The sequence below is a fragment of the Chaetura pelagica genome, unplaced genomic scaffold, assembly GCF_000747805.2.
Source record: "Chaetura pelagica isolate M959 unplaced genomic scaffold, ChaPel_1.0 scaffold138, whole genome shotgun sequence".
Classification (NCBI taxonomy): domain Eukaryota; kingdom Metazoa; phylum Chordata; class Aves; order Apodiformes; family Apodidae; genus Chaetura; species Chaetura pelagica.
Window position 1 is genome coordinate 2,693,155 of NW_009954215.1, and position 15,299 is coordinate 2,708,453.

Here is a 15,299-nt window from a genome sequence, read left to right on the forward strand (position 1 = left end):
ACTCTTTCCAGTTCCTGGGACTGTGCTTGGAGGAGTATCTGCTGATGTGGCAAGATTTTTCTGAATTAGCTTCCTTGCATTCTGTGACATCACCTCTGGCTGAGTTTTCTGCCCTGTATTGCTACGTACAGCTGTAAAGGAAGTTTAAAAGTACTTAGAAGTATTCACACTACACTATACACTATACATGCACTATAGATGCAAGAAAAAGCATAACTAAACATGTATCAAATGCAGTTATCAGTATAAATGCATTCTAAACTTGTATTTTAAATTCTTCTCTCTTCAATCTTTCAGTTTTCTAATTTATTTCACTTCATAAGAGGTTTTATTCCATTGTAAAACATGAATTTTCATTAAGCTAAATTTTATGGGCCCTCTTAACCTCTACTTCTATAATTTTGTATGACAGCTATAAAATACAATTCTTGGTAGAAATCAGGAACCTGCACTTAAGTCAACATATTGACAGTAGAATAAAGCTTTAGAGAGAAATACACCTACACTCATGAGAAACTTTACTCATGTTTTTAACTGGAAAGAAAATTTTGCAAACAAAAATGCTTTGGGGGTTTCAGGTTTAATTCAGATTTCACCATAAATTTTCATACTAATTTCAACAGAAATTACAGTTCAGTTGGTACATGACAATGCATTCCATATATTCTGGGCTTTCTGGAGTGAATCCAGATCCTGATGGCTATTTAAAGGCTACGATCACACGGCCGTTCAGCATCATATGTGGAATGACTTGAATTTTATAGGCTTTTATAATCTTATTGAGATTGTCTGTATTTAAAAATTTAATAGAAGTTATAATTCCCTCTCTAATGTCACCTCCTGACATCTTAATGGTTGTGCTTTTTCAAGTATTACCTGCAGCAAAGGTTGGCTGATATGTAGCAGCTGATGTTGGGCTTGAGCATTCATTTGATGTATCCGTGACTAAGGGTGATGCAAAACCCACCAGGTTATTGTAGACACTAGGAAACATAACAGAGCTGATCAATATCTATGCAACTATTGACTTATTGAAAACTCAAAAATAAAGTTAAGCCACATTTTGCAAAAAGATTTCTGCATTCTAATACAACCACCAAGTGGGTACCCTATGCTGTGCTTCTGCTATACACAAATGGATAAGCAAAATGCCTTCATCAAGAGACGGTGCCTTTCTTACCTCTGGCTCTGTGTTTTCAGTTCTTTCAAGGTGGGAGTTATTTCCTGCAGCATTTCAACATGTTCCTGACTGCGGACTTGACCCATAACCTGAACTAGTGTAAACAAAACTGTCTGAATATTATCTTGCCACGATTTATATTCACCCAAGAACTGCCTGACACTATTGTCATAGGGAACATCTTCACCGTCTGCCAAAGCTGCTTCCTCATCCTGTAACAAAGATATGCAAAAAGGTTAACTATTTGCTGTATTTTAGCCAAGAACAAGTTCAGCACTCCTCAGCCTTTTTCAGCCCCTTAGTTTGTCATTTGACTACAAATAACTTACAAATTATTTTTAGTTACATTTCAAGAAAATTAAATTGAAGATTAAATGTTTTACTGATTAAAAACAAAGAGGATTTGTAAAACACAAAGAAAATGTTTCAACTGTCAAATGAAAGAAAACGTGTAATTCAACCAGTCTGATTACCCTAACTAGAGAAAGAAAGCTTTATGAATTCTCAGAGATGAAATTAATTTTACATCTTGAGTACATGTGCATGAACACATTTCACTGTTTCTAGATACTCTGAAAAACAGTTACACTTGTTACTTTTCTTAAAATTGTACTGATGTGGGTTTGAAGAATAAACTCAATTAAGTTTTAGGCATACCTTTGCCATAGCTTTCAGTAGATGTTTGACATCTCCAAGTTGTCTGTTATGACCCGTGAGCACAGTTTTAATACTATCCACCAGGTTCTGAATTGTTTCACAAACTGTTTCTATTTGCTGTTCTCTTTCTGTTTGTACTGTTCTCTGTGTAGATATTTCCTGGGTCAACTGCTTGTGAGCTGAGTGAAGCCATTCAGAGCTGCCAATAGGATGCTCAAGACCAGTGCCCTAAAAATAACAGAAACATTTTTTATATCTGTATCCAGAGATAAAAGCCAATTACTGTGTAGATGCCCCCGCCAAGTGTTTAGCAGCTAATGGAACAAACTCTGTAATCCACAGAAGGTATACATAGCATTAATTTAGACAGAATTGAGAACTCATGATTGCAGTGTTTCTGAAATGTTACACACTTTGCTTTGACCTTTACTTACCACCCTCTGCAGTAGACGAAGCTCCAGTTCAGAGACTGAACTGTTGAACTGCGACGCAAACGAACACATTTGCTGACAGCGTTTGAGAAGTTCAAATAATGCAGCATCAAGGTTTAAGGCTTCTGCTGTTCTGGTACGTAAACTTTCAAAATGAATGATATTACTGCAGAGGAAAGTGACCTGAAAATCAAAGCAAGAGTGAGAAAAAATTATTTCAATTAAACTGTCTATTATACAAATCACATTATGTCCTTAAAAGGAAGAATTTAAATGCAGCAGTAAAGCCACCCTGTTATAGCAGCAATATCATTTCAGGGTCATACAACCCTGCAGCAACTGTCCCAGAGTTTATTCATATTGATTTTAAGATGTGATTCCCAGAAGTATTTACTTATCTATGTTTGCTCTTTAGAGGCTGGGGAAGAAAAAAATTATCTTCTACATAAATATCAAATAGGAAATAAAGAGCAAACACACTTAAAAGTCAACAGAACTGTACTTGTGTATAGTACCTGACTTGCTCTTTGACTTTCTTTCAGTACCAGATTTCTTCTTTCAGCAATAGTGGCATCAAAATCTTGCAAGACTGGTGCCAGTGCAGGATTAGCACCTCCTGCCCATTTTAAACGCTGCTCAATACTTGCTTCAAGTGCTGCTAGTTTCTCCTGATTGGGGAAGAAAAAAAACCAACAATGAAGATACAGATAACCCATGATGATGCTTATAATCTTAAGCCTAACTGCCTAACTTAAAAAAGTTCGGCATATATAACACATGCAGACACATTCTTATACCCGTACTTATATCCAATAATAAAGTATTAATGACTGACAAATGTTAGAACATTAGCTTATGCTGTTTAAAGGTTTATTTTCAGCACACATCACAACTGTATTTGATTGTTATGGAAATAAAAGTCACATGCCTAGATTTTAACCTACCAGAAACAAAAATAAAAACAAAAGCAAGTTATAAGTAGTCACATTTCTACACTAAAAATTATATTCAATCACAGAAGTCCCAGATTGTCTTAGAAATAATCTTCAAAAAACTAAAAAGCTCCTAAAAATTCAAGAAGATAAGTAGTATTTATTTTAAACTAAACATTGTGTGTTACTGATACCCAAAAGTCTAAAAACCAAACAAGCCTCAACAGACTGGAACCTAGACACAGAATAACTGACGTGCTCAGACCTACAAAGGAAGCATTTGACACTTAGATCATTTTTACTAGCATTTTCCTGGCTAAGTCAGACAAACTTCAAGAACAGGAGCCTGATCAGCCATGAGAAGGAAAGCTACTTTCACAAATTCATATTTTCACTCATGAAATAGATTTACTGACATTTCAGAGAGTATTTTGTATGAGATCACAAAATCCAACATTGTAACATACAGCAGACAGACTGAAAAGAGATCAAGCACTAAACTTGTGCTTCAGTAGCAGGAGAGAGAACACAATCTGGAGGCAGAAGATAATCTTGCAGTTTGTTAAGAGTCACATTCCACTGTGCTGCTGAACAAACCTCCCAAACAACAGCAGTACCTGGACTGTTGCAATTGAAGCTTCAATCTGACTGAGTGTGTGGAGTTTCTTTTTCATGCTGGCTAAAATTGCAGAACGAGGTGGAGGAGTAACAGAAATAGCTTGTGGGCGACCGATGAGGAGATCTTCATGCTGCCACTTTAAGAAAACAATGGGAATACTCCATTATCAGCATTACTCAGCACAAAAGATTTTGCTTCACAAACAGCAATTCTAGTACTCTGGGACACTTTCTAAGTAAAGGTGTTTTAAAAGTGCCAAGTGCCAGATGATACCAGCACATCTTGAATTCTAAATCAGAGAGTGCTAAGTTATGTAAGTAGTGTAAGCTATGTTTTGCTGGCTTGGATATTTATACCATTAATCAGTCATTAAGTTACTAGAAGTGATTTTCACACATTTCCTTGATCTAAAGATAAAATCCATCTATATTAAGAAACAATTCACTTGTGATGCCCTAAAACCAAGACAATTTTGCTTATCTGTCTATGAAATGGTTTATTAGGTGACATGGAGAAAGTCTTTACCCTTAAACTACAAAGCACTACAAATGAAGACCAACGATCCTAAAACACAACAGGGTACTTGTTCAAGGCACACAATGGCATTTATCTAAAGTCTTAGAAGAACATTCTTAGGATTGCTGCTGCTGTTGTAATTTTTCATGAGGTGAAACAGTGGAGAAAGTTAGAGTAAAACTTTGAAAGAAAGGTGCAAGATGACATTCAGCAAGGCACACTCTAAGGGAGGAGGTTGCTTAAACCAGAAAGTCACAGTCTGTTTGAAAAAGGGGAGAATGGGATGACTTTGCTAGTAAGAAAGCCAGTGAATGACTTCTTTTCTAATAAATTACTTCATGGTTATTGGAAAAAATTAGGTATATTCACTCAAAATTTACACATTGGCACATTTGCATCTTGTAAAGCAGCTGGCCTCAGAAGAAGCTAGCTGCAACACTTCTTCCTTTATCAATTTACAGAATAATTAAAACCCAAAATACTTTATCAAATCCATTAACGTGCTCTACAGCTCACTCAACAAAATACAGATTCCTTGGGCTCAAACACAGTAACTAAAGCTCATTTTCCACTGACAAAAATTGGTGATAATTAACACGTGGTGTGGTCTTACCTGGAACATGGCAATGTGCAGCTGTACTCTCTGAAGACTGGTCTTGCAAGATGAAATACTGGTCTCAAGTCTGCGCACTAGGTCGTGCTTCTTCCACGCTGTGTCGTATGAACTGGCCAGGACTGTTGCCCTGTTCATCACCAACTGAGAGAACTTGCCAATTTGGATGTTGTGCTCCACAGCTTTCTTGCACAGGTCATCCACAGAAACTTTGCTTTCTGCTCCAAAGTCTTTAGCTTCCACCTGAGCAATGATATCAACACCCAAAGCACTGATGAAACTGCACAAGGTCAGTCCCAAAGCTTGATTTGGAAGTCCAATTAAAAGCTGTCTCACAAAGTCAGCTGTAAAAGCCTTGATTGGTTTAGCCATTTGGTCTTCACTAAAACATGAGTTTCTGTAAAGGGCTTTCACATTGACAATCTGAACAGGTCCATTTACTGCATTCTGGTCTTCAAGTGAACTGATCCCTTTTGAAGGAAAAAAAATATTTTTGTTACCAACATTTGATGCATCAAGAAAAATACTATCAGATTTATAAACCCAGCAAGATTCCAGGCATTAAATTTTTCATTTCAGCATACTTGTCCTTTAGAGAGGAATGTAAAGTGATGGTCACTTTTACTACAATGTAACCTTCCATATATGACCCAGGATGAGAAGTGGTTAGTGCAATACTGAGTATTTGTTAAGATTTATTTACCTGACAATGTTTTAGAAAAGGTACCACAAAGCGTGAAAAATTCTTTGATTGTTTGCAGCCTCTTCAGAAAAAAAATCTCCTCTAGAACTTGGCGATTGTTGTCATCATCAAAGAAGTTGACTTGGGTGCTGCGGGCCTCCCTAATTATGTCAATCTTACGCCAAGCAACAGGTATTTCCATCTTGTTTAGCTGAGAAATGTAAAGGGAACAATTAGTTTGTGTTTTATACAACTTTTAATACTCCTGACTAAAAGAGTACTCTGAAAAGAACAAATCCGTACCTTTTCTATCAATAAACCAAACGCAGTTTCCACTTGAGCAAACATTCCATCAAAGGCTACCAAAAGCATCTGACCAGCTGACATTTTCGGAGTTTCATCAACTGAACCATTTCTTGGCTGAATTAGCTCACCATACTGTGCATGAAGTACCCTTAAAAAAAAGAAAATTTACATGGTTTTGCTTAGTCTATTAAAAAAAATAATAATAATTTACTTAAACTGATTGATCACCCAGCTACAGCAGATAGAAATTCAGTTGCATTTTAACAAGGTGAAATTTTTGCAGGCTCTTCTTCATACACCATGTGAATCCTAATGCTGGTCTAATCAGAACAGTTAAGGATACCATGTATGACAGGACTATTAAAGGATCAGCTACAAAGCCAACTTAAAACACAGGTAGAGGACACAGACTGTACTTCCTACGAGCATGATAAAAAGTTGTGAAAAGTAAGTGATGTAACTATCACCTTTCCTTCCTTGAAAACCAAGTACTGCTTTTATAACATACACATATATAACTGACTGACTGGAGTATGGGGTAAAAAGGTGGAGGATGAGGTCTCAGATTATGGCTGAGATGATTTAACAGCTTGCCGGTCCTGAAAGGGTGGTCTTTTCCTCTCCCTCCCTTATCTCACTTTTGATCCTCAACTAACAGGCTGAGCAGGCTTGCCAATGGGTAAACCATGAAGAAAATTAACCTAAGAGAAAAAAAGTAAATTGCAAGTAGTATTGCAAGCTTCATTGTACCACTGATGGAGCCACCGTAACTGGCTCAAGAAAAGCAGCTAGATCACTACTACTTGGCAGGAAGCTTTTGAATTGGCTCACTTGTCTGCCAAGCACTTTCCCAGAAAGGTGCTGTCTCACATTACAAGATGGACAAGGCTTTTTGTTTGTTTGCAGCTTTGTTTCCTTATGTTATGTTTTTCTTAATCCAGTCACTGATGCACCATGCAAAAGCTGCTCACCAAAGCTCCTGACGAGAGGAGTGCCATGGTTACAAGCTCTCCCTTTCACAGGTTCCTCCCACAAACTAATGGACCGGTCCCTATTTTTAGCATCCCTTAACTTCAAACATTAAATCACAACTACATATTTTAGAAAAAGTTGATTGCAGATAGGGAGCTTTAAGCAGATAATGTAAATTGCCACAGCTCTCTACTTCTTTGTATGTGTGCAGATAAACACACAAACAGGGAGAGGAAACGTGCTTCAGACACTGCACTCTGCTTTAGGGTATTCTTGGGCAAGAAAAGCCTGTACCTCAAACAAATAACATTTGGAGAAACTCATGTTCTGCAGTCTTAGCTCTCTCATACCTGAACTAAAAAAAAAAGTTATTTACCTTGCAACATCAATGTAATGAGTATGTGTTTCTTCCTCTAGTCCCATAGCAGCATTTCGTAAGTAGGCCTGCAGAGATTCAACCAATGTTTGCAAAGGGACTCCATCAGTTGTCTGTTCAATCAGGTTATCCAATTCATGCAGCATACTCTCTAAAGTATACTCTCCTTTCATTAGGCACCTAAGTGCTTCAGGGAAAATGATCTGTCGGAAATTTGAATTCAATTCCTGTTGGGAAGCGAGTACAAAAACATAAGAAATGCTTTCCTCTCAAAAGTATCATATACAACATCTTTCTAATGTTAGTATTATGCTACCCTGCAGTAGATATTGTCTAAAAGATAATATGATGGTCAGCCAAGGGTCAATATCTACTTCTTTTTTTCCACCTTAAAAACAAAGAAAGCAACAATCACCTCAACAGCATCAGCAGCAGCACCTCACAGCAATCCTCAGCAGATTAGTGGTACAGAGATCACACTTCACAGATAAATTTCATAAAATTATTTAGCTTATCTTTTTCATTACATAACTATGAGGAACTTAAATTATTTACTGAATTTGTGATTTGCTATCCTGATTGGACTAGGCAAAATAAAAGAATCAAAAACCTCCCAGACAGTGATTATTTTGCTAGAGTCCTCCTCATGTCACAGAAATCACTGCAGGTAAGAAAAACAATACCTTAAGTGGCATAAAGCACTATACCCCAAGCAGAATATATCAAAGGGCTAAAAATAGCTACAGAAGGAACCAACCAATGTACCCTGTCTCCAAAATGAGTCAAGACACACCAAAAAGATTAGTCATCTTGACTGCCCAGTGAGCTACACATCTTATCTAAGAGCTCACAGGGAGGACTACAATGTGTGGGTGAAAGATCTCAGTTGCAATGCAATGAAATTGCAAGCATGTTTCTGAAAAAGCTCTGAAACATGAATACTTGGAGAAGCAAAGAAAGAAAGATCTCAGTGTGGTTACACAGGTTGGGAGGAAAGTATTTTTCGAATACAATACAGTGGAACCAAAAGCTTCAAAAAGCTATTTACACCAGCCACAGTTTACAAACCATCTAGGTCTTCCACAAATATTTTACTCAAGCTGCCAATAATGTTTATTTTATTAAAGTGGAAACACTTCTAAAATACAAAAGTATAAATGTGTTTTTCCCTTTCCTAATCTTGGAGACAAGGGCCTGCAAAACAATCTGTTTCAAACTGCTTGTTTCAGACAAGAATAAGTAAGGCCTAGCAGGCACAGAAAACAGAGCACAGATTGAAGTTAGGAAGCTGCTCTGGGCTGTCAGCAACAGAATAAAAGGATGAAAGCAAGACATGAAACTGATGTCTGTATAAATCTGATATTAACCTCTTTCTCATGCTTACTTACATGGCAACAGTTTTTACAATTTGTCAAGTATAGATAAAAATGTTTTCTTTCAACCAATCAAAATGTAAATGGCAGTAGCAAATGCTTAGTAAGCTCAGCCAAATAACAGCAATCAAGACTGAAGTCCAAGAAAAAAATCTCAGCATTATCATAAACAAACATTTAGCTGTTTAAGGAAGAAGCTGTTAAGAATGCCTTAGGTGAAGTCTTAGAAAGTTGAGAATGAGTAAAGAGAAAGTAACATAAAATTAAGTATCACCTGAAGTGAGATATATACTCCATTCGCTAAGTGAACAGCTTCTGATGCTTCTATTGGGTTAGGAATATCCAAGTCCTGGGGTACAAGATGACACTGCTTCAGCAACTGCACAAGGCACGTAACATTCCCACTCATGCTGCAAAGCTCCTCCAAGAACCAGGCTCCATCTCTTGAAGTCAAATCAACCAGCTGCTCTCCAGCACTAGATGCTGCACCCTCCATCATCAGATTTCGCCTAAACAAACCACAACACTTAGTTACAGTGTCTGCCTGCTCCTGTACTCTCCACATGCAATTATGTCACTTGATTATTGCTTTTATGTGCTCTCAAACATCAGTGCAGACAAAAAAAGGTCACAGGAGGCAACTCACCTCGTCAGCGTACAAAGAGCAGAGATGATAACGCTGGCTAAGCTCAGGGAGCCCTCCTCTCCATTTTCATGAAGGAAAACCTTTATGCAGCGTTCAATTTCTTTCAGCTGGTCCTCACAAACAGGCACAGTAACTGCCTCCTGTTTCAACCGCTCCACCTGCCTGATCAGCCTGTTGTTGATATCTGCCGCGTAGCGCTGCAGAGTCATTTCTGTCGCGGTGATGAACTGACACATACTTGGGGGTGGCTGAGGAGCATACTGCATTTCATACCTGTGAAGCAAGGGCACAATGATAAACCTCTCCCTTCTCAAGGGCTAGCATATTGTATTCTGCTCTGTGGATAGGAAAAACGCTCCACATTTGAACAGGTGCTACATCACCTACTTCACATCCAGTCTAAATACCACAGCAGTTGATGGCCACCCTAATGACACTTGGATAGAGTCCTAGCATGCAACATATTTCATAACTATTTGTAAGGACAATCAGTAGGCCTTGAGGCAAGTGAGTAGAAATAGGAAGGAAACAGGTTTCAATGTAAATGCCTGAATAAAACACAGATCTTGTAAGCCTAGCAATAGTAATGCCAAAATGGCCTGACTTTAGATGAAAAAACAAACAAATCCTTGAAAATCTACTTTAATAAAAAAGTATTTCTTTGGCTTAAGTGTTTTTTAAATACTACAAGTTTTAAAAACTCCTAAATATCACTATCCTAAAGTCACAAATATTGTCTTTTATTTGTTCATTACAGGGCAACAATAACTGGTTTTCTTTTGCAGTACATGGATTAAACTCTGGAACAACATTTTTAAAGTAGATTTTCCTCTTTTTCTCCAAACTTCTGGAACTACAACTCAACTTGGAATCTGGTCCTGCTTTATATTTAGATCAGACCTTGCAAAAGTATTCAGTTCAGTTAGAAAACTTAAATCCTGAAGTAGCTTGAAAATTAAGTTCTTCAAACAGCCCATTATTCTGTCAACTTACTTCCTAAAGATATCTTGACAACGTTCTATTGTCATGTTACAGATGAGTTCTTCCATCCAGGTTTTCCACTGCTCTATTCGGTGTTTCTGAAACACAGCTTTTGGATACTGAAGAGCTACTGTTGCATAGTTGTGCAATTGTTCAAGACAACCACGTAACACAGATCTTCTCTGCTGGAGAAGAGCACCAACTTCTCCTTCCAGTTGTTCACACTGACTGATGAGATGTGCCTGGCCTGCATTTTGCAGAAATGCTGTTGCTGGTACATAACTTGGAGGACCTTTTAAGAAAGATCATTAAATTTAAGACACATCTCTCAAGCACATACATTTTATAGCATACAAGTACTGAGTGCTAACATATTTTCAAAAATACTCTCTTATTTGTGATAGAGGAGGCACAAAGAATTTGTATTGAGAATTTTGAACATAAGAGAATAATCTTGTGCTCAGCTAGACTAAGACAGACAAGTTCCTTTGGACAAGTTGGCACAAAAACCTTCAATACTTGAAATCACCCTTCAAAGAACACCCTTTTCATTTATTATATAGAGGTACTTGCCTTTAAGTTAGAGCACACTCAGAATGCCACCTGATACTAAACTCTAGTTATTTTCAAATCATTAAAAAAAACCCAGAAATACTGTTTTATACCTAGGTCCATTTGTGTGCTGATTTCTTGAAGAAGACTTGCAAGTTGTGTTGCTTCTAAGTTACTGAAAGCAGTCTGGTAATGTGTAATCCACTGCTCAAACTCATTCAGCTTCACCTGGATTGCTTCCTGGACAGCTCTTTGTTGAGACTGCAACTGTGTGTGCTCAGAATACCTGAATTATTGAAGCCACAGAATCAAGTAAGTACTACAAAAAAAAAAAAATACTTAACTATATTGAATACAAAAATATATTGAATAATTCAAGGACGTTGTTGACCAGAAAACAAGTATATTCTTACCAACTATATAAAGCTTTAACAGTGTTGTGTTACTAATTAATTCTACTTTGCTACAAAATAATAAATGCATATGCTTATTCATGCAATTCTTAAATCCTTGATCAATTTCAAATAAACTTGAAAAATAAGTTAAATAATTAGAAATTTAGATGAAAAGATTGTGTGTTATTTATTGGTAGCTGCATTATGTGGATTAATTTAATGGGACACCACAGGCAGCACAGTCTGTCTCTTAAGGCCGTCAGGGTCCAGTGTGGAACATGGACTAGCACTGGTAATTATGATGGAGTGTGAGGCACAGGACAGAAGTAAGATTATTCAGTAGGAAAATAGTTTCAGTAGTTCTTCTGTACAAGGAGTGACTTGCTTACTGTAAAAACAGGTTTTACCCAGCTATTAATCTCTCTCATATATATATATATATATAAACATTTAACTTGTAAGTACATTACTAAATCACCAGCTGTATTGAACTGTGAGATTCCTGGCTCCTCTGTACCTGTGCTGAAGCGTGTGGGAGGGATGATCCACTCCTTCTGCACCTTCCAGAAATTCTATCTCTTCCAGTAGTTTTCCTTGCAACTTCTCTACATCTGTCAACTGCTCTTGCAGGTTCAGATACTCTTCTAAACTACTGTCCAATTTTGGCAGCACAGCAAGCATTTCATCTCTGTTCTTAAACCAGTTAACCTATAACCAAGACACAGAAATTATAGAACTGGACTTAGTTCAAACATGTCAGAGAAAGTAGTCTGTGGCAGCATTTAACACTTTGATTATGTTGTTCATCTAGGACTGCCTCCAGTGCTACAAGTGCTAGAGCCTAAAGACATACTTAGTTTAAGACTGTTCTCTGAACCTCTATTTTCATTTCTCTAACACAGATTCAGGCAAAACATTAAAACATGTTTTAGAATTAAGCACACAGAAAATGAAAACTAAATAAGTGTAAGTTCCATATAAGCACTTCCTTCAATGCAAACTCAGTTTGACTCAGTAACATTTGTGAACTGTAAAAAAGTGCCACCTCTTCCAGCACCCCCAGAATGCAAATAAATGAAATTAAATCATAGGGCCTACTTTGGTTATAAATAGAACATTATTATAGTGAACTCACCTTGATCTCAGCCACTCTTGAAGAAAAGAGACTCCGTGTAATATCTCTTTCCATTTCTCTTTTGCTCTGCTTGTTTTCAGCCTGTTGGCCACCACCTCCATAGACAGCTCCAGCAAACCCTGCTTCGCCTCCTGCTGTCCAGTCCACCAGAGGATCATAAACAAAAGCTTCCAGCAATGTAAGCAAAGTTTCTCTCCCACGACGCATAATATGAAGGACCTGCATCAGATTTTCAACAGGCTCATTCTGATCCTGCATTATTCTTGTAAAACAATGGAATTTAAAATGCAAAATACTCGAGTAGGTACCAAAATCTGTTACTTATCCCTAACCAGCATCAAGATGGGAAGACCATCACAGGATGTAAAAAATACAGCCAGCCTGCAGCAACATCATTAAAGCTAGAGACTGCATTCTAGCCTTCCACACAAACTCTATGCTCTGGCAACAGTCACTTGAGGAAGAAAACTCTCCTTTGTTTGGAGCATTTTTCTTCTTAAAAACATATCAGTTGCATTTATAAGTCCTGAAGAAAAAGGGTAAAAGCTAAACTTCACAAAAAAAAGTTCAGGAAAAACAACACTCCACTTCCAGAGCTCCAAAACCCCCTTCTCCCCTGAATTATAGCTGTACCACTACTTGCATATGCATTTATCTCACACCTTAATATTTCTTAAAGACCTACTATAGGATGTAGCTAAAATAAGTTTAATTAAAATCACAGCAGAAAAGGTGAAGGCTTTATAAATCAACAGCAGAATGTTTAATAGGAAAGTACTAAGTATTTGGCAAGTGACAGCCCCTCAGTCTTCTGCAGGTTTCCAAGCTTACCTGCTCACAAGAAAGCCTGAAAACCCCTTCTACACCAGTCACTCCAAGTGCTGTTTCAATATTGTGCGTCATCCGGAAGGGAACTTTCTCTGGTACTCTAAGGCTTTTCCCTTTAAGATAAAAATGTAAGTTGTTTCTTTTAATTATCAAGAAAGGAAACCTTTTATTTGAATAACATAGAGCATTTTTTAAATTACCTTTTTCAAAGCAAACATTATAATCTATGTGGACAACTTCTCCTGTAGTCATATCTATAAGAACATTATCCAGATGTCTGTCTCCAAGACCAATGATGTAGCCAACCATGGACATAACTGCAGTGGATCTTGCATAAGACTTTAAAGAGAGTTTCAGGAAAAAATTATTTGTGGGAATCCTCTGCCAACACATTGGACTGACTACGATCTTTAAACATTATTTTAAGTGTAACACAAATCAAAACCAACTTATACCAAGCTGTATTCTATTTGTTTCCTGATGATATCTTATAAGAGTTTTCATGTCTTACGCTGATAATTCCAGTATAATAATGTAGAGCTATGAGGTAAATACCCAGTTATTCCAGATGGTACTATTACCAACACCTCCTGTTACATGAAACTTCATCAGTCCTAGGCTCACCTAGCTCACAAGTATCACTGCTTTAACACATCCCAGGCATTTTTTGCCCCACATCCCATTAAAAACACAGCCTTTCAAAGGGGAAATATAACTGTTTTAACTCACCTGTGTAACTCTCCACCATTCATCTGGTGTAGTACACGATGACCAGAGTTCCTTAGCTAGGAGATTTGGAGGAGTTGCTTCCATCAGTTCTTCTAGAACAGCCCTCATGACGTTCAAGGGCCAGTCACGACGTGACACATCAAGACTAAGCCCAACTGCCTTTAAAGCAGGTCCAATTTTACTGTAGTAAAGTTCACTGGGTCTAGGCACTATTCCAGGATTTTGAGGAGTCTGGTAAGAGTCTTGAGCCTAGAAGAGGTAAAAATGATAGTTCATGTTTTGCAGCTCCTTCCCACAGAAAAGTAACCCAACTTCAGTTTTGGTGAGAAAGAAAATAAATATTCTTGTCTACGGGGGATGATTTTTACAGCATAGAGAATTCTTTCAAAATTCAATAGATAAAAAAAGCCTAAATACACTGAAAACACATCATTGTGGCCTAACTCTAGGTCTTACCAAGGTAAATACAAAAAATATAAACGTGAAAACTATTACTTTAAATGAAATGAGCAAGAGAATGAGATGTGCAACTAAAATAATGTTCACCAAGGTTAATTCTGTCTGCTCAAAACAAGTTCTCCTTGAATTACCATACCAGAATGTATTTATATGATGTTATTACGTATATTATATTTATGTTACACACTGTAATTTATATAATACATATATGCAATTTCACTGACATCTGGTGAAATCCCAAGATATATTAATATACAGAACCATTCTACATTAAAAACAAAACACAATAATTTGTGTGCATTATTTAGAATTGCAAAGCAATTCAGAATAAAGGTTTCCTTTCTTACTTATTCTAACAGCATAAAACACAGCTGCTACCTTTTGTGCTTGTAAAGCAGCTTCTCGCTGTTGCCACCGCTTGTAAAGACCAAACAAAGGTGTAGCTCCATCCACCCACTGGATCAAGCCTGATCTTGTTCCCAGAGGAGTCACCGAGTAGTGCCTCGCATGGAACCTTGGTGTCTCTTGGCGGTTAATAGTAGCAAACATTGTGTTCACAATTGACAAGAACTGCATGATTCTTTCATCTAGATGCAAGTCTTCCAAGCCTACAATAAATTTTTTTTGTTTAAAATTTCGTTTCTAGATTAAAGAAAAAAAAAAACCTTTCTTGAAACCCAAAATTCAGCATTGTTTTGAAATCCTGCTTCATTTCAGACTATGAACAGCTTTTTAAATTACACAGATTAAGGATGAGGTGTTCAGCCTAAACCTAAATGTTTACATAGCACTAAACCTCTAGAATCACCAGTTTATGACAGCCCTCTCTGTGAGCAGTACACAACAGCTACTAACATAATGAATGTCTTTCCCTTTCAGAAAAGGCAGAAAGCCTTGAAACCCAAAATTCAGCATTG

The 15,299-nt window shown here is 37.3% G+C and overlaps 1 protein-coding gene across 1 annotated transcript in view; it reads right to left on the reverse strand.

Annotated features, from left to right (window-relative positions):
- Positions 1 to 15,299, reverse strand: part of SMG1 (SMG1 phosphatidylinositol 3-kinase-related kinase) — a 100,640-nt gene that overhangs the window by 2,327 nt on the left and 83,014 nt on the right. The window contains exons 38-58 of the mRNA XM_010003296.1: positions 14,761 to 14,990; positions 13,924 to 14,172; positions 13,395 to 13,533; positions 13,198 to 13,307; positions 12,367 to 12,585; positions 11,749 to 11,939; positions 10,950 to 11,122; positions 10,297 to 10,576; positions 9,304 to 9,576; positions 8,932 to 9,166; positions 7,285 to 7,511; positions 5,934 to 6,084; positions 5,652 to 5,841; positions 4,949 to 5,418; positions 3,818 to 3,955; positions 2,784 to 2,936; positions 2,272 to 2,451; positions 1,838 to 2,065; positions 1,181 to 1,392; positions 877 to 983; positions 1 to 131 (exon numbers count right to left, since the gene is read on the reverse strand). Of these exons, the coding sequence (XP_010001598.1) occupies positions 1 to 131; positions 877 to 983; positions 1,181 to 1,392; positions 1,838 to 2,065; positions 2,272 to 2,451; positions 2,784 to 2,936; positions 3,818 to 3,955; positions 4,949 to 5,418; positions 5,652 to 5,841; positions 5,934 to 6,084; positions 7,285 to 7,511; positions 8,932 to 9,166; positions 9,304 to 9,576; positions 10,297 to 10,576; positions 10,950 to 11,122; positions 11,749 to 11,939; positions 12,367 to 12,585; positions 13,198 to 13,307; positions 13,395 to 13,533; positions 13,924 to 14,172; positions 14,761 to 14,990 (4,286 nt within the window). The remainder of the gene's footprint in view (positions 132 to 876; positions 984 to 1,180; positions 1,393 to 1,837; positions 2,066 to 2,271; positions 2,452 to 2,783; positions 2,937 to 3,817; positions 3,956 to 4,948; positions 5,419 to 5,651; positions 5,842 to 5,933; positions 6,085 to 7,284; positions 7,512 to 8,931; positions 9,167 to 9,303; positions 9,577 to 10,296; positions 10,577 to 10,949; positions 11,123 to 11,748; positions 11,940 to 12,366; positions 12,586 to 13,197; positions 13,308 to 13,394; positions 13,534 to 13,923; positions 14,173 to 14,760; positions 14,991 to 15,299) is intronic.